Source organism: Neodiprion fabricii, chromosome 2 (assembly GCF_021155785.1).
Source record: "Neodiprion fabricii isolate iyNeoFabr1 chromosome 2, iyNeoFabr1.1, whole genome shotgun sequence".
In the NCBI taxonomy this organism is placed as follows: domain Eukaryota; kingdom Metazoa; phylum Arthropoda; class Insecta; order Hymenoptera; family Diprionidae; genus Neodiprion; species Neodiprion fabricii.
Window position 1 is genome coordinate 23,317,799 of NC_060240.1, and position 26,104 is coordinate 23,343,902.

Genomic DNA, 26,104 nt, shown 5'->3' on the forward strand with positions numbered 1-26,104 from the left:
GTGCACATGTCAACAAGTCACACACACAAGTCTTAAATGTGCCTCTCGCAAATAATTTCAAATATAGATTCAATTTATTGTTTGCTTATCACTTCTCGTTACCCAATGAGTGTTTATCTATATAATGTAAATATTAGATAGCACGTCGCCATTTAACAATTTGGTAAACCTCCGTGAAGTATCACTTTTGCTGGAAAGCCGTAGTCAGTCATGTCTGCAGAAATTGCCGCAGCGTTCACGTGCCAATATAACGCAACGAACTATTTGTTGGAGGTGCTTTTATTGAGCATTTGTCTTACCAATTGTAACGTACCTCAGCCGGGAAATGTGCCGATTATTAGTCAGGAAGATCTACCGCGTCCAGAAACGACGATTCCTCAAGGAACACTCCGAGGTATAAATATGGTCACACGCCGCGGGAGAAGTTTTTTTGGCTTCAAAGGAATTCCATTTGCTCAGCCCCCCGTTGGAGATCTCAGGTTTGTGATTCAGGTTTAGGATTTCGGATTAGTGATTTAACGATACTCTCGCCCATCAGTTTCAGGTGAGTGTACCAGTTATTGATCTTGTTCCAATTATTGACCTGTTTTGGTTGTGTCTGTTTGAATCTTAGTTTTAAACTTGACAAAAAAAAAAGCAAATTTATAATGTCTAACCCTCTGGTAATTGGTTCTAGTCATCAAGAAATTCACAATTTGCAATGTTGATTAAAAATTTTGAAAAATAAAAGGTTCAATAATTGGGTCTAAACGTATCAATAATTGGCACACTTACCTTAACACATATCATTTTGTGCCACAGTATTTGAGGTAGATAACAAAGTTCGTTGATTCTGCTGATAATATCACGAATAATACTAATCAGTTATTCCCAAGATGCAATCATGTAACAGACCAAGTGAATACCAATTTAAGTACTTCATGAACACAAATTGCGTATAATTTAGTTCTAATATTGCAGAAGACTCATAGCAATGTGTCTTTGCGAAACTCGAAATCTTACAGACATATTGCGCAATAATGAGGAAACTTGACTTTGCAATGTTTGAAATGTTTCGTACCATAATGCGCAATGTTTATTCAAGGTAGTAATGTAGGAATCTGAAATACCGGCCGAGTGACGGTTTTGCGTGTGTGAGAGAGTCTCCGCGAGAGCGCGCGCGAGAGTGTCCAGCGTTGCCCGATTTTTCGGTAACGAGCGTGTGTGTGAGAAATGGCAAAAGCGATCAGTCGAGTGTACGAATGGCTCAAGGCGTGTCACGATTTGTTTCTTTGATTATTCAGTGTAATAAAGTCATTCTGTTTTTCCTTTTACTTTATCACATGTTAGTCCTGAGTTGTCATTATCCTCGTGTCCGTTCCAACACCACCAGGAACGAATAAAATATCCCATAGTAATTACCCTGCGGCAATATTTGTGTCTCCGTTTGTTTACGTATTCTTATGATATTTCTGCAATGATTTAATTAAACATTTCTAAAACATCAAATTTTCGACTTTTGAAACTAGAAATATGATGCGACTTTATAATATTTTGGCCATTAGAATAATGGGAAATATTCTAGCAATAATATATTTTTACAGTGTTGCAGCTGCGTTTGTAGAGAACAAATATTGTGCTAATATTTTTGTAATACAGAGCATGCAGTGTGAGCAGTAAATAGAGGCAAATAAATTGAAATGAGAAGTTTTAGAAGTTTGAGAAATGGATTTACACGATTCTGGTAAAACCTTGATCAAATGCGTATCTCACTTATACGTTTTTTTCGTTTGTACGATAAATTCCGATGGTATCGGCAGTATCTGCTCGTAGACTATATCAAACAGTTTCATCTGTACCTTACTCGCTTGAACGTTTTTCACACCTATACGTCACTTATTGGTGCCCATAAAGTGTTACTTTATTTTCACCTGAAACACGTCATCTTACCCCAGACCTGAACGTGAATCGCAGCTGATTTTTCAGTCGATACCAGAGTTTTCATCTTTCATACATCTAGTAAGAGGTTTTTCAAGCAATCGAAATACAAGTAATAAAATTTGTGGCAGATGCATCATCGAAATTTGATAGTTTGAGAACAGACTCAAATAATAGCGAGAACTACCGGATTCATATTAGTGAATCCAACAAAAATTTCGTTCAAAATTTTATTTATGTCGCATTCCTTGTGAAAACGCCTTGCTCCGCGATATGGAGTTGGAGCTGTAATTTCACATATTATGCCAAACGGGGAAGAACGTCTAACCGCGTTTGTAACAAAATCATTGATAATAGCGGAACAGGGTTATGCACAAATAAAAATAGAAGGTTTGGCTAAAGTTTTTGGTATTGTTACGTCCGTGAAGGAGGTTTACTCCTGAGCGGTAGGAATAAACAGGTTCGGCTTGGCTTTTACGTACTAGGACAAGCGGAAGTTGGGATGAGTGTTGAATAAACTTGGGTGTGATTGATATATCGATTATGTGTTTATTACGTAGAAGTTCAGGTAGCCATAGGAATGAGGTGTGCTGTGCGAAAGATGTATAAGAGGTCTAGATGTGACGTTGTCGAGAGTTAGAATAGGAGTGTCTCCAGAGAGGAAACGTACGGGTGCAGAAAAGGTGTGAGGATGCTGAAGGATGGGAATAGAATTAGATAAGTAAGGGCGATAGTGAGTAGCGTGAGGCTACATAGAGATAAGAGAACAGGACGGAGATCGTGATTATAATATAAAAACTGTGGGAGAGTTAGCGAGCAGGAAAATAGAAAGTTGTGGTACGCCGGACGTAACCGTCTTAAAAAAATTTTACATCTTCATGAAAGGTTGCAAATTTGTATTATTTACTGACTAACAACCTTTAACAATTTTTTCGATGGTAAATTAGGAGTTCCAAGAATGTTTGAAAAAATGCGTGACACATTTTTGTAAAATAAACTATCATATTTTTTCAATTCTGCTGACATATCAATTATATTACAAGTTACTATGATGCATTCCTTAATTAGAAGAGTTTCGTCGGGGAAAGTCATTGAATGACATGTTGTTAGATTGATAGCGATCAACGTTTTGGGTTGGCCCAGTACAACCATCTTCAAACAACAATTTATTTAAATATAACAATAAGGCAGCTACTTAATTTGATAGTGCCAAGTGCTAAGTGCACTAACCATTTTTGTAGGTTAAACACGTGTGTACCACTGTTACGTCAATTAAATTTACGCACAAATTACAATTTTGTGAGAAAGAGAGATTAATTTCAGTTCGAGAGAGAAATATATATGATGAGTTGTAAAATACAATCTGAATGAGGAACAAGATTTGCAATATTTTACTATCCTTAGCGCTTGGGTGTCGGTTTCACGGTACAAGAGGAGGAAGTGATCGCTTGTTAAGAAGTCAAAATGCTTGTCTTACCGTATATCGATGTCTTAAGTTGTCTGAATTAATCATAGATCCAGTTTTATTAGAGTTTCAAAGGCACGAAAATTTGATAATTTTATCTTAAAAAGATGGACTTACAATTAGTTAAATGATGCTAGGATATAAGTGGCTTATGTGTTGAATGTCGGTGCGTTCGTTAATTGTATCGTTCTTAGAAATGTGTATGATTACTTTAATAAGACATTTTGCCAATTGTCGTCTTCATCGATAATCTTGACATCATCGAAACTAAATGTTTGCGAGTAAAGCGCTCGCTGATAAACACACTGACGAAAATACACAAGTTAAAGTTGGTGAAGTTACATCAATATTACACCCACTTGTATCCAAAGCTAAAAAAATCATTCCATCACACGTGTGTCCTGTAATACCCCACGCTATAATAGAAACAGAAGTTGAAAAACTCAATATCGATCCTGTAACACAAATGAACTCTATCAGAGCAGGAATGAATATACCAGGATACACACATATTGTAAGCTTTAGACGATAAATGTATGTGTAACCTACGGACGTAAAAAAAATTTCAAATAACCTGGAATTTCTGTATGTCAACACCAAATATTGCGGTTATGACACATTTCGCAAAGATAGACTATATGCTCGCGGTGGAGGTATTTTATGCGTAGTTCGAAAAATTCTAAATTTTAGCGACTTGAAACAAGTATCATCGCAAACAAAAATATTAATTTATTCGGCATATGCTCTACACTCACCTTTAATAGATATTATTACTTGCTACAGAGCCCTATAAGTAACTCTCACACATGCCAATGGAACAAAATAGCTGACTCTATTGGTCATAATCAAAATTCAATACTGCCAGTAGACTTCAGCACACATAACAAAAAATGTAATTGCATAAACATTCATACAAACGGAGAAAGACCAGAATGTACTATTGATCTCAAAAATCTGTTCTTGCACAATACAAATTCAAACACACACATAGGTATTCGCAGCGGTACAATGTCGAATATACATATAGTCGTTTCTACTATAGCAATAGCCGATAGCATTGACGTACAAGTAAGCGACGAAACATACGGCTTCGATGACTTCTTCCCCATATTATGCTCGATCCATGTCAACAAACACACTTACATCAAGAAAAGATTCAAAATCAACAAAACTTGCAAAATATACAGATGAAAAATATGAAGACTTCCTTACTTCAAAATACACTGTCCTTATTTGAGAAATATGACTCTTTTATGAATATTATCCGTGAAGCTGCTCAGCATGCTACTCCACAATAAACTGTCAATCATCATATACAAATCCGAATCCTGTCCCCAGGTGGGATCAAGAATGCAATAAAAATAAAAGACTTAAACGTGCAGCTCTTAAAAAGCGGGAGTATTCAAGAAATATTGAAGACCTAATTACATATTATGTTGAGCAAGAGGTTATATTTGAATTGTTTGGGACGTTGCGAAAAAAATAAGAACGATATTTGTAAATGTATCTAATCTTACTCTCCAATTCACTACAAACTAACCTTTAATCACCACATCAACAAAGTAATAACAAAATGTAATTTGGCTCTGAACATCATAAAATTTCGACGAGGAACGTGGTGGGGATCTGATCCTCAAACACTCACAACATTGTGTACAAAAGCTACGTCGCTCTACATATAGTTGAATATGGTAATTTTGTTTACTCCCGCGTCCGTAAAGAAAGTATAAATAAGCTAGAAAAGATACAATTAGCCGGGCGCGCGAAGCCTCGAGCCCCCCACCACGCTGGCGGGCTTCATTCCTCCGACTAACGCCGCTCGACGAACATTGAGCAATTTTTTTTTTACTAGATACAACGCACCTAGAGATCTGAAAAAAATCACGGTGATGCCTTGGGGTGTTGAAAGATAGCTGATATTTTTTTTTTCTTCCTCAATAATAATTACAACAACAATAAATAAAATAACACTTAAACACCATTATCTCCGGTTCTAATCAAGATATTCATGTTTTTTTTTTAAATTACTCGTAAAATAAAGGGCAAGTGCAATCCATCATAATATTTACAATAATACGAATATTCTCGGAGATATCTTTTTTGCATTTTGCATTTTGCAACTAAACAAATAGAGGAAATTGATCTCACGATAGCTTGTCTTATCAAGAATGATGAGACGAACAACTTTTGTTTGAACAGTTTTCGTGTATGACCCATAACAAAGACGTTATTTAACAAAATGTGGGGTTTCAAAAGATTAAACAATCGTTACGGACAAACCCGGACCTAACTTTTTGGGGGGTGAGTGAAAATATGTTTGTCCGTCTCTAATGAACCTAAAAAACAATCGGCTAACCTACGTTATTCCAGAATAGAACTTAATTTTATTCTCCTGGACTATTCTAATGGCACGAAGATATAATAGCAATCAAACGAGAAATAAGTGAATCGCTCTTCCTAAAAATAACAAAAATGTATATCATAATAAAAGTAGCCATGGAAATCAATAACACTATTCAATGAGCTACCTACGGTACTAAAACAACTTGACTACAAGAACAAAGCTGTAGTCTAAAAAATAAAATAGTGGATGAGGAAAAAGAAAAAAAAAAAAAAAATAACGAAGTACATGCAAATATGGCATTTTATAAATTGTAATCAGATTATTAATATTTGGTTATACGTAATTTTATTTTTACTAGAGCACAGGCAGCTATTGGAATTAGAAGAGATGCGATGCGCATTCTGTCGGCGAAAATCGTAGGATACGTGATCACGCAGTCTGTATGATCAAGTCTCAAGCCCATTCAGGTGAACTTATCGTTCATGTTAACAATTTTAAGGCCTTAAAAACAGCTGGAAAATTATGTTTTTCAATGTTCATGAACAAAAATTGTCGAAGACAGATTATGCATAGTCCTGCACTTGTAACAGTGGTGAATAAATAACTAAATAAATAGCCGATACGCAGCATGCCAATCAAGTTCAAAAGTTGACGTGATTAGAGAAATTCAATGGCATGATGCATAGGGTAGCTAGGTGGTCTAATGGTTCAAGTCTTCGGCTGTAAGCATTTCTAGTATAGATGCTGGGGTTAATTCCCGGTACCGCTGTTAATTTTTCAGTCGCCGAAATTTCTGAATTTACCGCGTGATGTATCTAAAGTACTACTTACGTCTTTCTGACATTAATGTTATAAGTACAGTTTCTAGCTTAACTTTGAACTACGGACAATAATTTGAACCATTAAACGAATAAATACTTTCCACCAATCAGGTTCAAATCACCTTTACCAGCAAGATCTTGGAATGGGACTTTGGACGCTGGCAGTAATCCTACTCCATGTACACAGCTGGTCAACGGAAGGATAGTTGGAGGAGAAGACTGTCTGTATCTGAACATTTATACGCCACAGGTTGTATCCAAATCAGGGTTATCCTTTACAGACACAATGGCGTGATTTCGTTTTAGGCAGTTTATTTTCCTCGTTGCAAGGTCAAAACGAAAATCTGATTCTACACTTATATAATTGAGATTTCAATTTACGATTTAAAATTTATTCACAGTCAACGTGTATACATCACAGTAAACGAAAAATACCCTTCGATGAAAATGGTCTTAGTAGTAAAACAAGGCCGGTTCTGGCTTCCGATTCCTACTACGGACATCTAACCCAGACTCAAACCCTTCTCCGTGATGACGTCACCGTTATCGACCCCTTCTGTACCGACCCGGAAGTCACAATTGCGCTGCATCACCAACAAATTTATCTTTCGAAAGCCAAAATCACGCTGATTTACCAACAATGTACTGAAATTTTTTATTGATCAAAGCCCAAAATTACGCTGCTTTACCATGAATCTCACTGTCATGCTCTACCGATGGTAGAAGTATAGCGAAGACGTAAACCCTTTTCTCTAGAGCGTTCCCCGTGTGATCAACCTGTCAACCTCAGAAATGTTCTCGTTAACTTTACGCGGCTACTGATGTTATATCAACCACCCCACATTCTTATCCCATGATCGCTATATCAACCACGTCACATCATTTGTCCCATGATTTATAGTTCCGAGAGCTATTTTGTCAATGAAACATCTATTCAACTCTAAATTGATTTTTAAATCTAAGAAAATATTGATAAGAATGCTATTCTGAATACCAAGTAGAAAATATGAAGGTTGGTGAGCTCCGTTTGAAACTTATAACTGTGATGTAAACTATTCAATGAAGCTAGAGCGGACTCATAAGTCGAGTACAGAGTGCAAGGTTGGCTGACAGCTGCGGTAGGGTACAGTCAAAGCCTCGGACTTGAAGAGTTGGTTTACTATCGTTCTGGAATGCAAAACATGATTTGATTATGTTGGAGGATAGCTTCATCAAGGTCATGATGCAAGGTCGAAACACACACACACACACACACACACACACACACACACACACACACAAGCGAATGTAAGAAGTAACTCAAAAATAGATTAAATGTGGAACTCAAAACACTCAGCTGCTGAACAAAATTTTTCGAAAGGCGTCAACGGTTGGAGAAAAAACAAGAATTATCACAACGATCAGACTGTTCAAATCATTTTGGTTACACGAACGCTAGTTGTCCAGACACACGTAACGAATTCACTATAGTAGTGAAATACACTTGTATTGACTTGTATAGAATACAATGCCACTTCATTATATTGTGCCTTGGTATATCGCGGTTTTTAAATTTCTCCTCGGAGTTCTCATTCCCACCAGCCACTCATGAGCATTAAGGGGGTTGTCTAGTGTAGAGACTATTTTTAAAGTTGTTTTGGTTGTTTTTTTAACGACAAATCGTTGAAATAAAATTTCTCATAAGTTTCACACTAGATTTATTGACATTTAAAAAAACTTCATACATTTTTTGGAAACAAAGTGTTGAATATAACCTGATGTATACTGCCAAATAGGAACGTATGTAAAAAAAAATGTGCTTGAGCGTAGACATGAATCCAGCTGTTTTCATCAGAAATCAAAAATACAATCGGCATTTTATCTTTAGGCTTGTGGATATGGCATGAACCAAAATAAACATAAAACCTTTTAGTTAAAATCTTTTACTTAGTTTAAAAAAATATATTGAAATTTGCGTTTTTTTCATTTGTTTAGCTCGAAAAACAAAAACTATCAAAGCAATCATGATTATCCCAGTTCACGCGATAGGTATCGGTATAATAAAGATCATATCAAAAATTCAGTAGGATCGTTCTAGTGCTTTTCGAGATATCGTGCCAATACTTTGAAAAATGCTGTTTCGAGAAAAACGCATTTCAAAGTTAGCATGTTTAAAATTTTGACCTCGGTTTTTACGTTAATTTCTGTATCAAATGACATGGAAATTTTTCTTACCCTTAATCGGCGATTCTTGGGGCATACGTGAGGCTTACTGCCACATTTGCAGCTTCCTCATAGGCTGATCTTTCTAGCATTGAACTTGGCTCGATTGAGGTGCACATTGTGCATAGTTCTCAAGTGCTTAAAGCTTCACCAATTTTTGGAAATTTCGCATCAGCTCTGGGCCAACATTCTCAAAAATGTAGCTATAACATTACGAAAAGTAAAACGAAAATCAATTTTTTCAAATAATAAAACTAGACGACCGCCTTCAGCTATCCCATTCACTTTTAACTACTGTATGGCCCCACACACACTGCGCGACTGTGCGTGAGTGAGTAGTGGGCAGGCTTATAGCGTCATTGCAGCGCAAAGTGAGGGAACTATTTTGAAGAATTTAGGGATCAGAATTAGTTAACGTATATTCAAGTATATTATATCAAGTGTGTTATACAAAGTGAAACGATTCAAGCACGTCTATATTCGCCGGCTTATAGGTAAGAACTGACCAGAGTGACTCGCCAGTGAGCACGCAGTGTTTGGACTGTATCAAAACTGAGTATATCAGAATCCGGCAGTTATAGTATGTACACGCTACAACTTTGTACCATATTCTTACATATTCATATTGCGGTACATCTCTTCTACAGCCCCGAAGACCGCGTTATGACGAGGTGGAACCACATAATGCTTTAGAAAATTTTCTTCAATTTTTTCCATCAATTCACTTATCGTGTGTTTATCGAGATTCTCATCTTGAAATTTACGTGTATTAAGTAAAAGTTTCTCAGCTTTTCGAAAAAGAACATTGAAGAAATTTTCAAATTTTGGTCAGCGGTATGGTACTTTCCGCGTACCGCCACATGATTACCTATCTTTTCGCTAACTCTCCCACATTCCTCATGCTAAAACCGTAATCTTCATTCTAGCCTCCTATTTCCATCCAGCCTCACGCCACTCGCTATCGCCCTTACTCCGCTAATTCTATTCCCCGCTATTCTGGATTCCAACATCTTTCGTCCACTCCTACTCTTAGCCTCAGGCCCATTAGTATTCCAACATTCGTCTAATAAATTTCTATTCCATCCATCAGCAACTTCTACACCAATGTTCAATGAATAGAGTTCTATTCCATCCTTTATCAAAGACAGTTGTATTCCATGCTAGAAGGAAGCAGCGACGAAGAGTCGTGTTATACTGATCACCGACGTGCTGACGTCACTTCAGCTGAACGCATGGAGACTCCGTCTTTGTCTCACTCTTATTCTCGCCAAAATTTTGACCTGCCTAAGTACAAGTTCTTGCAACGGAGTGACCACTGGTTTGAAATTTCTGAGCCATAGTTTCCTTACTTGACTTGAGCAATCTGTGCTTTCGGTGGAGCGGGGCACTTGCTTGCGTGATCTGATGTAGGATTTCTTTTGGGTTAGGAATTTTGGAGCTCTGTATGCTGACGCAATTGAGTTTGCGACCCTACTGCGTTTCCTCTTGGAAACGCAAGATGTTATTACTTTTCCAGGCTGAAGAAAGGATCGAATCCTTTCCTCTATCGTCCTTGGTTGAGCTTGTTGACTTCGTCGATCACAAGAAACCCATACTTATAGCCATTTCAATATGCAGAGCACACATTTTTAAACTTAAATAGACATATCGGTTTTCCGACGGTTGATGCATAAACGTTCATGTCGTCTTGTTTGAATAAGACCAGTAAGTTTACGTTGTCATGTATGAGGTGTTTGGGAATACGTAAGTACGTCTGACAGAGATGGACACAATCACGGTGTGATGCCTGCTAATGCAGAAGTAGGCTCTAATATTGCCCTACTTCTCGCATGCTACATCGTGAAATACGATCATTGAGTTAGGTTACGACATGATGAGCATACAATACCCAACGCAAACTGTGCAGCTCGAAACGTCATGTAACTTCGAAATTGGTTATTGAAACGTAATGCTGTACGGATGACGACGCAAGTGATTTATGTTATTGTGTAGAAGCATCTTAAAGAACAATCCCGTATTCCTGAACGTTATAAAGTATTTACATTTCACCTATGACGTAATATTTTTTTTTAAACAGGCTTTTTTCAGGAATATTCACAAATTGATTTCACGTCTTCACCTTCACTGTTAAGAGAGGAATTTTGAAGCAATTGCTTGATTTTAAGAAACCTAAGGGGTACTGTCAGAATGTTTCAAAGAAACTGCTGTGACTGCAGTTAATCTGTTGAATGTCACATGGTTGATATCATGATGGTGGGAAAAGAATGTACAGTAGTTGATATCACGCCGACATGCAGGTTAAGAACAATTCTCGTAACTTGGTGAAAAAAAAATGTAAGGTGGTTGATATCACACGAGAAGCCGCCTAATGTTAACCAGTACCAGTGCTAGGTAATATTTGAAATGATTTTATTTAAAATAAGCATGCAAAATGCAAGAGGCATTTTGCATTCAATATTTTGAATATTCCCAAAGTAACCATTTATATTTACCCATTTAAACTATTTATTCGAAAGCATTTTCCATTTTTTATTTTAAATAGATCTATTGAATCATTTTACCCAGCAGTGACCAGAGATCAGCAGGTTGATCGCACGGGAAACATTCTAGAGAGGAGGGTTTGCGTCTCCACTAAACCTCGACCATCTGTAGGGGAGTGACAGTGAGATTTTTGGTAATGCAGCGTCATTTTGACCTTTGAGCGATAAAAAGTAAGCGCATTGTTGGTGAAGTACCGTGATTTTGTTGATCGGTTGATGAAATTGTGGTAACGTAGTACGATTTTGATTTTTGGGTAGAACGTTACGACGTCATCGCATAGAAGGGTTCGAGTCTGGGTAAGATATCGGTAAGTGTCGCTAGTAGTAGTCTCCAAAACCTCCCTTGTATTACTATTGCTCTTAGTGTGTCTGTTTAAGGTTAATTTCACATTATGAATAAGATGTTTTGTATCTGAAATATCACATGTTCAATTGTGTTAAATAAATTATTTGACCTGCATTTTTTCACAGCTTCCGAAATACGAAAACGCTACGTTACTGCCAGTAATGGTGTACATCTTTGGTGGACGATACAAAGTAGGAATTAATCACCCTGAGCGATGGGGTCCACAGTTTCTTCTTGACAAAGATGTGGTGTTGCTAGTTCCTAGTTACCGTCTTGGAGTACTGGGATTCTTTAGCACCACGGATGAAGCTTCACCCGGAAACTATTGCCTAAAGGACATAGTCCTGGCCTTGCAATGGATCCAAAAGAATATTCAATACTTCGGTGGTGATCCTAAGCAAGTCACTATATTTGGGGGAAGTTCAGGCGCTGTCACCATCCATTATTTGACGTTATCGCCCTTGACGCAAGGTGAGATCTGATTAACGATTTTGTGAAGGAATCATTCTAGAATAATATAGTATGTAATCATTTGTGAAGTTCCATCTTTTAGCATCAGCAACTGCAATTGTAGAGTTTTTGAACAGATTATTTTTTGTATGGATGTTGCGCTATATGATATTTTATGTTTTTCGATGTCAATTAGACGTATGATGTTCATTCATTGAAGTCGGCTTTTTTGGATCGAGGTTATTTCAGAAATTCAAAAATTAAAACAAATTCATGAATTGAAACCACTGCAGTTTAATTAAACTCTGAGGGGTCATCTTTGAATTTCGTCACACCAATTTCATAGTGGTTGAGTTTGAGAAAGGTTACACCATCTATAGTCGACGCTAGATATACAGCCCTGCCAAAAAAATTTACACCCACCACTTTTTCGGGTTCACCAATACTTGCATAGCTCACACGTACACGCACTATCGCTAGGTGGTCCAGAAATCCCATACCTACTCTACTATTGATTTCTAGTGCATTTTCCGAAATTTCGATTTTTGTTTTATCGTATAGCTAGTTCTATGCTAGAGGAAAAACAATCGAATATTTTGTGCTAAATACTATGAAGTTGCGTGTTGTTATTGGCAACTTTCTTCCTCGGTCATTTAGCCGATGTCCATATAGAAGCCAATGCTTTTAGAATTAACTTTTCTTTTTTTTAATTTGAAAGTTTCAACCTGCAGTTTGTCTTAGGCTTGCACTTATTTCCACGTGAACTCTTTGTTATATCTCACAAAATTTCGCAATGCCAATTATCCCTTGTTGTAATGCGCAGAAAATTGAAGACAGAAAACAGCTAAGGGTTTCACATTTGTGTTAGTAGATTGGAATGTGATGACGTTACACCTGCTGTTTCGCTGTCAGTGTTATTGTCTTTGTATAGTCTGCCGTGAGAAGTTTCACTTCAAAAATATTTCATGAATTTAGAAAATAGAGTGCATGCAAGGAGGTAACGTAGGCTTTCCTAGAAAAGTCCCAAGTCAGGCTGCTTCCCATAAATTATGGCTCGTAGGCGAGCGTGGGACGAGTTTGCCTTCCAGGCCTTGGATATGTAATTTTCATTTGACGCAGAAATAAAAATGTATTGTGGTAATTTTATTTAGAATTGTGTATAGAATGGGGCTGTGAGGCCCTTTTTGTATTTGAGATAAATGGACTTCGATACTTGGAGATATATACGAAAACGTCGAAATCGACTAGGGCACCCTCTCAAGGTCATATAGTTCTCCTACCTTCACTGACAGAGCAGACTTACTCTGTTTCTTTCCATATTAAATAAAGAAACGTACGGAAAGGGTTCTAATTTCAATCATCGTTTGCCGACCTTGTGTTCATTTGTTTATTCAATAAAAGAAGAAGAAAGGTGAGTTTACTCGCTCAGTAAGGATAGGAGCACTACGTCACCTTAAAGGCGATCGACGAGTCAGTGCGCGAATGTTTTGAATAAAGCCACGCGCGCCAAACAATACTTGATATAAATAGTTTCAATCTTCAAAAATGCCACACTTATATCACGATCATTTCGCTCCTGGCCATATTCTACAGTCGTATTAATATTTTAGATAATATGTGACGTCAAGAAGCTTATGAGCTCCCCCCCCCTCTCGTGTCTTGTCCAACTTTATGGACTCCCTCCCTCCCCCTTTGCGTGTGACCGAATTAATGGATGATCTCTGAGTGACCTAACCCATGACGTGACATTACAAATTCAAGTATCTTTTCAGGCTCGTAGCATGGAATACTTATACATATATGTATAAGCAAATGTCAGCCGGCGCGCAGAAATAAGATCAGCGGCACATACGCAACCTGCATTTAATAAAATACCACGTAGACCCCCCCTCACTGACCGTTAAATCGAGATCCTGTGTAGAACAATCTTATTTCAGGACTATTTCACAGATACATAACTCAGAGTGGGTCAGCACTCCAGCCTATCGTCCTCCAGGACCGTTCATTAACCGCTGAAAGAGCCATTCATCTTGGCGAAATTCTTGGTTGCCCGACAAAGACGTCAACAGCCATTGTCGACTGTCTTAGAAAATTTGAGGCAACGTATCTCACTGTCGCAGACTCAGTTTCCTTCAGAGGTGGATACACTTGGATTCCAATCGCTGAACCAGATCTCCCAGGCGCAATGTTCACCGACACTGCGACGAATCTCGTTGCCGCAGGGAAAATTCGCGATCTTCCCTATTTGGTCAGCGTTTGCCGGGACGAAGGACTTGTTCAAAGCGCAAGTAAGTATAGAAACAAATAATCGCAAAAAGGCTGCCGGTATTTTGAAACTACAATGTAATGAACAAAGCTTATATATATGAGGTATTCTATACCAATTTGAGCTGGGACTAATCCTTGACCTCTTAGATTGGGCTGGTGATTTTTGTATGACTGTCTTGACTCTTGAAGGCATTCAGTTTTTTCGGATTGTTTTGGTTCTATTTGAATTCTGAACAATTTTCCAAAATCAACATATTGGTCGACACAGTTTAACAATCTGCAGTAATTCTGAAAAATACTGTATCAGACATCCAATTTTATCCAATTCTGAAATACGGTAGAAATTCGAACTCGTGTACATTGAGTTGTAACCGTAAGAGATGATAAAATTTTCCATTTATATGAAAACTTGAAACTGACGTCCTTCGATTTAAGCAACAGTCCCCACCATATCGCACTACCCCGTAACATCAATATAACAACTATCTTGAAATTGTATTTTTTGTAATCCCAAATTATTTTTTTCAGAGTTTTTCAACGACCTAAATGGATTCCGGAAATTTCTGGATGATATTGATTTTCATTTACCATTGCTTTTGCGTTACGAGCATTTACCGCAAATCAACATAACTGCACGTACCAAAGCGTTGAAGTCATACTATCTCAACGATCTGAATGCTGATATACGATTGGTAAGTGTGTTTCTTAAACTCATAACAGTACATTGAGTGGATCGGATAGATCGTTTCCAACGGGTCTGAAATGTAAAGCATGAGCCGAAACCGAGTGTACGCAACACTAAACGCATCACACGACTACGAGTATGAAGTTGGCAGTACGGGCCGAAGACGATGTATTACAAATGCATAAGTATTAGTGTAAATGGGCACGATCCAAGGCAAGCGCTGTAATTACACGAATCCACAGACCTGGGAATAGGGCCGGAATCGACACTAGCGCATCAATAGCCTCACTGGCGCTAAAAAATCACGTGATTCACTGTGTATGTGATTGGTTAAAGTGATAGAACCACGTGACTAATAGTATATATAGTAACAAGGGGATGAAGTCGAATTTTATTCCTGTGCTACATATAGCACTTGATTTCCGACTTAACTACGGACACATTATTGACTTGAAAAGAGAGACTCGATATATTTTCTGCAATATTGAGTGTACAATTGAGAACGTAGATTAATAATGTAAAAATTTTGTCTGAAAAATATATGTAATCAGTATATGGTTGTGGGTCGGCGGGAGCTAGGATGAGGGAGCGGGTCCAGATCTACAGGCCATGATGAGAGTGTAGGGGGCGAATCCCCACAGAAATGCTTGGCGGGAGCAGAGTTACCCTCACGTAGAAAAAAAAATAAATATCTGATATATTATTAAATATAGTGGATGTGCCATTGAATATTGCATAACCATGTAATACTAAAATCTATTCTCATAGAAAAATCCTTGTGTCATCGAATTTCAAGGAATCTAATCAATTTCAACTTTATTTATTGAAATGTAACGAATTTGTTGAGTACCTACTTCTAAAATTTTGGATTAAAAATCATAATAATTCTTCTATTTATGCGTGAATGTGATTATTGCATCAGTTTGAATGCTAGAATACTATTGAAAGTTCATAATAATACATATGTCTATTTTTGCCATCTTCTCGAATTTTCACATCCTCGCCGTTAAAAGGGAATATTATGCTAGATTCGTCCGCATGTCACGTCAAAAAGTTAACATTACGGTTGGATCGCGAATGAGTCTATTTCTGATAGGCTATCATCCGCGTGACCTTTTAGTATAATTTTGGATATTGCAGCGCTAGTTTCGATTTTTGGAGCTTGTAATCAGCACAAGCTGCCGTGTGCTGGTAGCATAGGAGTTGATCATTCAGTTAATATAGAGATCAGTGATTCTAACGCTTCTATGGTGTGACCATTACACTTATTGTCCCCATACCCCTCTTTTAGCTCTTGGGTAACTGGACACAACTTGTAGGCGACGCCATGTTTACCTACCCTGCTTGGGCCTCGGTACAGCAACATGTGATCCACGCAAAAAATCCCCTATATTTCTGCTCTTTTGACTACCGGGGCACCGTCAGCTACAGCTACATGTTCAGCGGCGGTAACGAAGATGATTGGGGCGTGGCACATGCTGATGAGCTTCTATATCTCCTTCCTGGACAGCCGGAAATGTTTGGACCACCAGGTTACGAATTCAGCGATACTGATTGGCACATGGTAGACACGATGGTGCAATTATGGACATCTTTCGCGACCAAAGGGTAAGGTTTCCACATGGTGTCCAGCATTACAGAAACAAATTTATATGTAACGTCAAAGAAATATTTTAGTAATATTTTAACTTTCTGCTGACAGTGGAAATGTTAAAGACAGTTTGCAGGAATATTGCAAAAGTATGTTCTTGTACTTTCGATAAAAATATAGCTGTTGAGTTTTATGCAACATTGCATAATGTTGTCTGAATGAACCTAAATGTATGAAATCTTGCAAACTTACGTCACTGTGAAGTTTTAAAAATCATTTCAAACCTTGATAAATTGATTTGTTGCAATGTTACCCTGCTGCTATATTTTTACAATATTCCATGGCGTGTTAATCATATAAAAATCTACAATTATAGATCATATGTATAATAAGGCAGACTAGATATACTAGTTTTGCTTATTTTTAGATTCAATTGTCGTTATCGTAGTTACGTATTATTGAAGGTTATGGCCACAAATGGTACAAAGATGCTTCGACTGATGCGAACACTGATTTTTGATTCATAAAGTACCTTAAAAATCAGATATTTCTGTCAAAAATTTTCTCAACGTCGGATTTCAATAATGAATTGTGTAATTGAATAGATCAAAAGTCATATTAATAAATAAAGAACCTTATAAAAGTGGCCCCAATTGGTGCACCTAATTTATTTTAAACGATATTCAACGATATGTCATGACATGCTTCCAGAGTTCCAGAACTGAATACGGGCAACACAATTTGGAAGCCATACTCACCGTCCGAAGATAATTACCTTCAGATTGGGAATGGACCTGATGCTAGTATTGAAGTGAAAAGTGGTTTTCACGTGGAGCGAATGAAGTTTTGGAAAAAGCTCTCTGCCACCACATAATTGATTTTCTTACTGTTGAATATATTCAATAGAAGTAAATACGAATAATACCGCGAAAAGAAAAGTTAGATATAAGTAGGTTGGCGCCTCTGCCGCCACCCAACCCTACTACTTACCTTTTTTTTTCGTCGAACAAGTATAGTAATAAGCAAGCATTGTATTGTATCACATAAGGTTTGTTATTCAATAAATATCCAAGTTATCAAATAATCGAACATTGATTAGCCCGACTAAACAATATTTACAAACTTCTGTTGAATGATTCGTAACATTAACAATGCAATGTTAGTATGTTGTGTGATACCTTACACTCGGATATACAAACAGAGTTCCATCGTATCCGTTGATTTAACATACTGTTAATTTCTCGGGCATGTTATGATAGTTGGTAAGATTCAGAGCTAGTTCACATGATTCATCTCCATCAGTAATGTGCCAATTTCCAGGTCAAGGTCATGTAGTACTCCAACCTTCCTCAACCGAGTAAATCCACCCTTTTTTTTCCTGTAATAAATAAACAAATGAACGGAAAGGGTTGGTCGTGCACCCAGCTGATTGTGAATTTCATTTATAAAATTATCGTAATTTCTAGTTCTCGTCTATCGACCTCAATATTGTATGAAAGCAGTCTCACGATGGCTTATTTTACTCTTCATTCGTTCCAAAATTGCGCAAAGTATCTCAGCTATGCACTTTTTGGCCCCTGACATACGGGAAATATGGAAATAGTAACAAGTATCAAAAAACCACATATTATTTTGACGATTTTCGGGATATCAGTAACTTTCCTGAATTTCGCTATAGAAAAGATCAATGAATCGTCGAAATTTGAACCCTTTCCATTGGTTTGTATATTTAGTACAGGAAGAAAAAGGGTGAGTTTGCCCGGTCGGTTAGGGTGGAAATACTACATATCCTTAATAAACCATACGCGTTGATTCAAAATTGCTGCAGATAGCAACGCAGATAGCTAGTTAAATGGGGCATTTTGAAGCTTGGCGCCAGTTGGCCGGAGACGCTGCGGGGAGCTTCAGCACAAAAATTTTCTGCTGTTACCGGCTCAATTAATATCGTAATCGACATTACTGAGTCAGTAAATGTAGGCCACTGCCATTGCCTGCAAGCTTTCGGCGCCCTTTCACTGGCTCGAAAAGAGTACACATGGGTGTCTATTAGGGTAGTCCTTATCGAGGGGGTTGACGATTTTTTTTCGGGTCGCCCTCCAAATCAACTTCAAATACTTTAAAAACAATTCCCTAATTTTTCAGTTTTTCATCTCAACCCTAACCCGTGCCTGTGAGAGGTTGGATTTCCCCATTTTAAATATGAGTGTTTCGGACACGTTCTTAGTATATATTTTATAGTAAGAGTGATAATATTCAAAAAAATCTGTAACTGCGAAGTTTCATTGGGCATTAGTGCTATTATGCGAGAAAAAATTCATATTATCATACCATACAATCTCGACAAGTTGCACGCCCTCAAAATTCGACTTTTTTCCATTTACAGGAAGTGCAATTTGTCTCGATTACCTGGTATGATGGTGTGAATTTTTTCTCAGATAGTAACACTAATGCCCACTAAAACCTCGCAATTATAGATTTTTTTGTATGTTCTTACTCTTGCAGTAAGATATATGTACTGAGAATGTGTCCAAAATACGTGTATTTTAAATGAGAAATTCCTCCCTCTTACAGGCACGGGTTAGAGTTGAGATAATAATCTGAAAAAAATTGGGAATTATTTTTGAATTATTTCAAGTTGACTTGGCAGGCGGTTCGGAAAAATTCATTCCACCTTGATAAGGACCACCCTAGTGTCTATCTTTAGCAAGCTTACCCCGGGTACCGTTGGCCGCGAAGCAGATTCCGGACTCTACGGGATGGCCTTTGGGCCTGTGTACCCTGACCATGAGCCGATCTCCTTTCCCTTACCCTGGTGCCCCTGGCCATGAGGCAGACTCTGGGGCCACCTACCCCTCTGCCCCGCCACCCCGTTCGCGAAGCGAACTCTGGGACTTGGACGTTTGGGGTTACACACTTCTCCACCCCGGCTCTCGTTCTTTTTTCATCCCTTCTCTTTGCGTCGGCTGCTCGTGTCACTGATCTTACCCAGCCGTCAGTGTTTATCCTAAGGTTTACGTGCGCTTGAAAAATATAGATCTGCTCACTCTCTCTCTCTCTCTCTTTTTTAATGTAACACTATAGGCATACTTAGATGTACGAGAATGCGGGCGGATGGGTGAGGAAACAGAACCCAATGGCGGATTGCGTACAAAAATTAAATGTCATCCTTACAAGTTTGTTCAGTCAACGCAGGTGCAAATACATACATGGTTATTACATACTTATAACGAATAAATGATAATTACATCGTTCTTATTACTACATAAGATATGTTAGCAAAGTTTTCTTTTTTACTTATCAGTCTAATAATCAGCGACATTACAATTCTTAGAGGTGCAACATTGAAGACAACTTATAGGATAAATGTGATTCAAATTGGTGGTGTTATTTTTGCGTTTTGCGACATGGACTATTCGGTGGTTGAATAATTCTGCAATACGATCGTTTCTGTTGAGGTCCGGAGTAAATATACTGAGAAACTCCCGCAGAGAAAAACCAGCAGCCATAAAGTGCATAAACATAATACAAAATTGTCCACATACATCAGAATTGAGGCTTTGAAGCAGTCTGTCGTTCCAGTCGCATCGTCTGTAATTTCTTCGTAAAGTCCGCGCGAGCAGCTGCTGACGCGTCTTTATAACCTCTGTTTTCACCAGATTCTCGCTTTACTCGAACTTGCCCCAAAACGAGTTTAGACATCATTTAGAAACTGATCGCATGCCGGGATTCTTGGCAATACGGTCGCGATCTAGCCGTATACCCTCGACCCGCTCGTACTCATCAAGGTAGCGTATTTGAGCCGGCTTGTCCTCGCATTCAGCAGGCCAGCTGCTTGCCTCTTACTTAATCTTGAGGAAGGTGTCGATGTAGCCGGCGAAATGCCCACCTTGACGAGTAGTCCGGTCAAACGATGTCACCGTATACGACCAGACCAGATTTCGCGTATGCTCTTGATCTTGTATCCCATTTCCACGGCTTTTTTCAATTCGAACGACACCCACGTGCCCTCGAATTCTCGCGCAGCCTCGTCATCATGTCTACAATCGTCCTGATTCCAACTCTGACAACATGAGTGGCACAAGGCAAACATGAATTTGTCATGCATGCGCACCGGCAAAACAGGGTGATAAAGATTGCGAGGCGGTAAAACTCTGCACTTGATGAGCCCCTCAACTCGCGTGATGTCGCAACCGCTCGACCCTGACTAGAGCTTACACTCCTCTCCAATGTGGACCGTCGGGTGGCCAACGGGAACCTTCCATTCATCAACTAGATCTAGCGAATCTCACCATCTCGGAATGGTCGTGCATAGCGCCACTGCGGTTCAGGACTCTCTCGGCGTGAACCTTGGCTACAAGGAGGGCGCGAGGTAAACGCAGCCCGTCACTGTTGACAATCTGCACGACGGATTTTTCAAGTACCCTCGCGTGCGTAATCGGCTTCGGCTTTCCGCGACCCTCCAGTACTCCAACACTGTGTACCGTGAAGACGCTGTCAACGTAATACTCTGATGCGCCCTAGGCTACGCTGAAAACTAACTTCCAGAGGTCACTGTGCCGCGAGTCCCCCACCGGCCGGAACGATAACCACGCAGGACCATGATTAAAACTCTCCGCGCTAAACGTGAAACCTATGTAATCGCTACTCCGGCACGTTGCTACAGCATACGCATGCGGGTCTCTGAACACGTTCTCTAGCCACTCCACTGGATTAACACCCGATTCAGGGGCCGCGATTTTCATTCGCAACTCACGCCCTGTCACCGCGAATTTACGAATAAATCTCGCTGATTCACCGATAACCGTGAAACGGTTACCCAGTGACGCAGCCCCGTCCTCAGATGCCTGACTTGACTCCGTCTCGCTCGCAGCTTCACTCTCCCGCTCCGATTCTCTGCCCGCGTTTCCAGAGTCAGCACCCTCTGTCTCGCCATCGTCAGCGTCGTCGTCGAATTCAAATGTCAGGTCGGAAGCTGTCTGTGTCTCGTCATCGTCATCGGCATCGTCATTGTCATCGTCGGACTCGAATGCCAAATCGGAATCATAAGTCGGAGCCCTCCAGACCGTACCCCCGCCGATCTGTACGCCCAAGGTACTGGCGCCCTCGTTTACGCGAAACGGACCAGCAGTTTGCATAAGGTCCCCTGTTGTACATATAAAACAAAAATAAGACTAAATCCCATGGTAAAGCGACGTCAATCCGTAAGTATAGTCGAATTTCACGTTTTTACTAGAAACGCACACCCTAGAGTACCCACGTGATCAGTTCCCCTAAAAAATATCCTCGTCCATCGCTGGCGGTGTATAACTCATTTGTGTGAATATCCCACTCTTGGGCGTCTGCTGCCACGAGAATATTACCGTCTCATCCATCGGCGATATCGAATAATAGTCTCCTTCTTCTTCTTCTTCTACCACTGGCTCATGAGCAACGATCGGATCTAATTACCCACCCCCACCCAAGAAGAAATTGCCCGTGAGTTCATATCAGAATACCTGATCTGCAGTTTTATTTTCAAACTTTTCCTATATACCTTGAATTTCCAACACTCCTGACGGACTTGGACGTGACAACACTAAGGTCGACGCCTGTGATGAATCGATTTCTGCAACGGACACAATAACCTTCAGTACACGCGTGAAAGAAGATTTATAAAACTCTTGGAAGACCGCTCACGCATAACGTATTCACGCACGGGTACTTCATGGTATACGGCATATCGAAAAGCCAAATCATCTGGACTTACCGTCACGACCTCCGACAGAAATTGGCTCCTCTGCGGTCTCATTGTCCACCATCGCTTCATCCTCCCCTGTATGTTCCGCAAGCGCCAACTCCTCACAAGCAGCACAGCCCTCGGGAAGAGCTGCCACGTTCTCCCTGGTGTCGTCCATCATGAATTCTAACGAAAGGAAATTTTTATATACCACTCGCGCACAACGTATTTATACACGGCAACTCCCTGCTACGACACAACGAACAGGCAATCATCTGGACTTACCGCCACGTGCCGCATAAATCGGATCCTCGGCGGGCCTCCCTAGTGCTACTCTTTGCGACGCTATCACCTCATCGGTGACGTCGACGACCTCGCAAAGAGCCGCCTCATTCTCCGCGGAGTCCTTCAGCATCGCGCGGAATTCTGACAGTTGGAAAACTAGTAGTAGAGATACAAAAGTTCTGGGACATACAATAGCGGCGGACCGGCAGAGTAGCCCCGATTCCTACGTTACCGACAGTCGGCAATTTACCACCGCGATGGCAAACATTATCCCCAATAATGTTACCGGCTAAAACGTTAACATAGATGGCGCCATCAGTATTTTTGCCCTATTTTACCGACAGACAATTTGACAATAAAATTTTTGGCTTAGTCGGATGAGCAGCCATTTTGATTTTTTCACCGTCAGATGAGCAGACATTTCAAATTTGTTATTGTTAGATGGCAGACATTTTAACCACGAAATTATTATCTCTGATCTTACCGACAGTTGGTGTTACTGGGTGTTGCTGCAGGTTTGCCGCATGTGGCGCCCCACCACATTATTGATCAATCGATATTCCACCGATCGACTCTGCGTGATGTTTCCAATGCTCGCCGCAAGATGGCAACTTTTTTTTTCATCACGTGGTTGGGTAAACGTTTCAAAAAATAACGGTTGGAAGCTTCGAATGGATGTTTTTTATTTATCAGTAATTACATTCTGTTTTCAGCTTATGCATAATACTGAAAATAGATCATCTTATTTTAAGTTGAACAAATAACCTTACACATTTTTCTTTATTCAAACAATAATAATAATAATTAAACATCTTACCCCAAAATTGACTTATACTAATTACTTAACCGTGCCACTAATCTGACTGTACTCGACAATACGATCGTGCAAGATCATGCAATAGGCTGCAGTGTTTGCGGGAAATTTCACGCTTTCTTCAAATCCCAATCGAATATCCACCGGTCCTTTTTTCGAACCGTTCATAGTTTTCCACTACGAGTCAAAAATTTTCCCAGTTTTTATCAATACGGTGATGGGGAATGCAGAAAAGTTAGAACAAATCGGAAAACTTTGTTAGCATACTAATCAAATATGATAATCATCGCTGATTTAAATTAGCATTCATAGTAGCGTAAGAGGATCGGTTTAGCACTATATATATATATGGGTACGTCCAATACTTTTCGACCGCAGCCTGCGGGCTTTAGTCAGCGATTCGGCTGCTGATTTTTTTCAAGAAATTAGGTTATAAAAAAAGACGATTCTCCAAATTTGAGCTTGATATAAGAAAATCTGGTGGTTATAGAAATTTTTGAAGTGTTTAGAAATTCAATTTTTTACTTAATTTCACGATTTTTTGATGGGAGCTCTATGGGACTTAAAGACTCGAATCAAACGGCATTCTCCTTTTCTGACCTTGTATTCAAGAATTTGACTCAAGAATTTTCCAAGTAGTACGGCTCAAATTTTTCGTCTAGGTATACTTTATCACTACCTACACGAACTATTATTAATTACCACGTTCCTTTTTATATACGGCCTCGCAAACCCAACTGATTTCTGAAAAATGGCTGTTTTCAGATAGCTGTAACTTTTTTCTATCAACTCGAAATCGCTTGAAGATTTCAGGGAATATACTTCATTCTATCCCCAAACAACGCTGAAAATTTCCAGCTAGGAGTCGAAGTTGTTAACGAGCTGTGAATTTTCAAAATGTTCAAGTTTCCCACATAATATTTCGTATTTCATGGCATTTTTGACTCGTATTGGAAAAATATGGACGGTTTGGAAAGAGGACCGGTGGATATTCGATTGGAATTTGAAGGGAGCGTGAAATTTCCCGCAAACACTGCAGCCGATTACATGATCTTGCACGATCGTATTGTCGAGTACAGTCCGATTAGTGGCACGGTTAAGAAATTAGTATAAGTCAATTTAGGGGTAAGATGTTTAATTATTATTATTATTGTGTGAATAAAGAAAAATGTGTAAGGTTATTTGCTCAATTTAAAATAAGATGATCTATTTCCATTATTATGTATAAGCCAAAAATAGAATGTAATTACTGATAAATAAAAAACATCTATTCAAAGCATCCAACCGTTTTTTTTTTTGAAACGTTTACGCAACCACATAACAAATAAAAAAGTTAGCATCTTGCGGCGAGCATTGCAAACATTATGCAGAATTGATCGATGGAATATCGATTGATCGATAATGCGACCAACCTGTGGCAACACCCAGTAACACCAACTGTCGGTAAGAACAGAGATAATAATTGCGTGGGTAAAATGTCTGCCATCTAACAATAAAAAATTTGAATGAACTGGTCAGAATACGTAAACAAAGTATTTTTCAATACATCTTCGCGTTAATTCTGAGTAGAAAAAAATGAAGAAGTTTTATTTTCCTGTTTTCACTATGATAAAATAAACTTGCACCTATCATTATTTTTTAGAAAGAGTATGTGCTCAAAGTACAAAACCTCTAATTTTTCAGATTATTCGCATTGGTGCGCCATTATCAAAAAAAATAAAAACCGCATTTTTTACTAGTTTTCCGGGATTGTTCAGTGTCTGGGTATTCTATGGTTGATTTATTTCACTTCCAGGCGCGCTCCTACAAATACACAACAGACCAAAAAAAAGAATTGCTCCAAAAATGTATCGATTGGCCGATACTACTCATGGATATTCCCGATGTAAATTTAGAATCTCAATTCCGTCATCATCCTTTGTAATCATGCGAATGCGCCAATGGATTACGCACTGTTGGATGCTGCTCACACGTGGCCGCCATCATATATTATCTCTCCCACGCTAGGTATCTTTCGAAAATTATAAGACCCGCAGAGATTTTATTGCGTCTTTTTAATATCGAAAAAGTTAATCCAGTAATTAACGATGACAGTGACGAAAGATTGAAACTATTTGGTACGCATTTTATAAATAAATGAAATTTTCAAATACATACAGGACTATTTATTTCCAAACAAAATGTGATACATAAATATGAATACTAAAAAAAAATTATTTACCGTTCCTGCTGATTTGATATTGGGTCACATTAAAGGTTAGCTAGCTAGCTAGTTCAGGGTGAAATCTCGATTTTCGTTTTGGAACTATGTGTCTGTACGTGTATTTGTAGAAGCGTGCTCGGAAGTGAAATAAATCGACCATCGAATACCTAGATACTGAAAAATCCCGGAAAAATATTTAAAAAAGCGGTCTTTATTTTTTTTTGATAATGGCGCACCAATGCGAAAAATCTGAAATAATTAGAAGTTTTGCACTTTGAGCACATACTCTTTTTAAAAAATAATGATGGATGCAAGTCTTTTTTATCATAGCGAAAACAGGAAAAGAAAACTTCTTCATTTTTTTTCTTCTCGAAATTGACGCCAAGATGGGTTAAAAAATACGTTTTTTCACGTATTCTGACCAGTTTCGCGTTTTTGATTTTTTTTTAGTACGATA

General features: G+C 38.8%; 2 protein-coding genes across 3 annotated transcripts; one reads left to right on the forward strand and one right to left on the reverse strand.

Moving 5' to 3' along the window:
• Window positions 1-140: 140 nt before the first annotated feature.
• On the forward strand, window positions 141-17,703 carry LOC124175828 (juvenile hormone esterase-like). 2 transcript variants are annotated; one of them, XM_046556407.1, is made up of 7 exons: window positions 141-479; window positions 6,659-6,797; window positions 11,761-12,106; window positions 14,023-14,373; window positions 14,882-15,045; window positions 16,330-16,646; window positions 17,341-17,703. In XM_046556407.1, exons 1-7 carry the CDS (start codon window positions 211-213, stop codon window positions 17,501-17,503), a joined length of 1,749 nt encoding a protein of 582 aa, XP_046412363.1. In that variant the 5' UTR covers window positions 141-210; the 3' UTR covers window positions 17,504-17,703. The 2 variants fall into 2 exon arrangements, with proteins under 2 accessions (XP_046412363.1, XP_046412365.1); XM_046556409.1 differs by lacking the exon at window positions 14,023-14,373.
• Window positions 17,704-19,945: 2,242 nt separating this feature from the next.
• LOC124175847 lies at window positions 19,946-22,760 on the reverse strand. Its single transcript, XM_046556437.1, has 5 exons — window positions 22,631-22,760; window positions 22,376-22,531; window positions 22,163-22,234; window positions 21,887-22,069; window positions 19,946-21,772 (listed from the first exon to the last, which is right to left on the reverse strand). Exons 1-4 carry the CDS (start codon window positions 22,758-22,760, stop codon window positions 21,900-21,902), a joined length of 528 nt encoding a protein of 175 aa, XP_046412393.1. The 3' UTR covers window positions 19,946-21,772; window positions 21,887-21,899.
• Between the last annotated feature and the right edge of the window lie 3,344 nt (window positions 22,761-26,104).

What these genes read in the sequence shown, in the direction of transcription:
- LOC124175828 (XM_046556407.1), top strand. Translation starts at nt 211, where the DNA reads ATGTCTGCAGAAATTGCCGCAGCGTTCACGTGCCAATATAACGCAACG. An exon ending in TGAACATTTATACGCCACAG is followed by an intron (nt 6,798 to 11,760) that starts GTTGTATCCAAA and finishes ATTTTTTCACAG; the next exon opens with CTTCCGAAATACGAAAACGC. An exon ending in AGGACTTGTTCAAAGCGCAA is followed by an intron (nt 14,374 to 14,881) that starts GTAAGTATAGAA and finishes TATTTTTTTCAG; the next exon opens with AGTTTTTCAACGACCTAAAT.
- LOC124175847 (XM_046556437.1), bottom strand. Translation starts at nt 22,760, where the DNA reads ATGCTGAAGGACTCCGCGGAGAATGAGGCGGCTCTTTGCGAGGTCGTC. An exon ending in GATTTATGCGGCACGTGGCG is followed by an intron (nt 22,532 to 22,630) that starts GTAAGTCCAGAT and finishes TCCTTTCGTTAG; the next exon opens with AATTCATGATGGACGACACC. An exon ending in AGGAGTGTTGGAAATTCAAG is followed by an intron (nt 22,070 to 22,162) that starts GTATATAGGAAA and finishes GTGGGTAATTAG; the next exon opens with ATCCGATCGTTGCTCATGAG.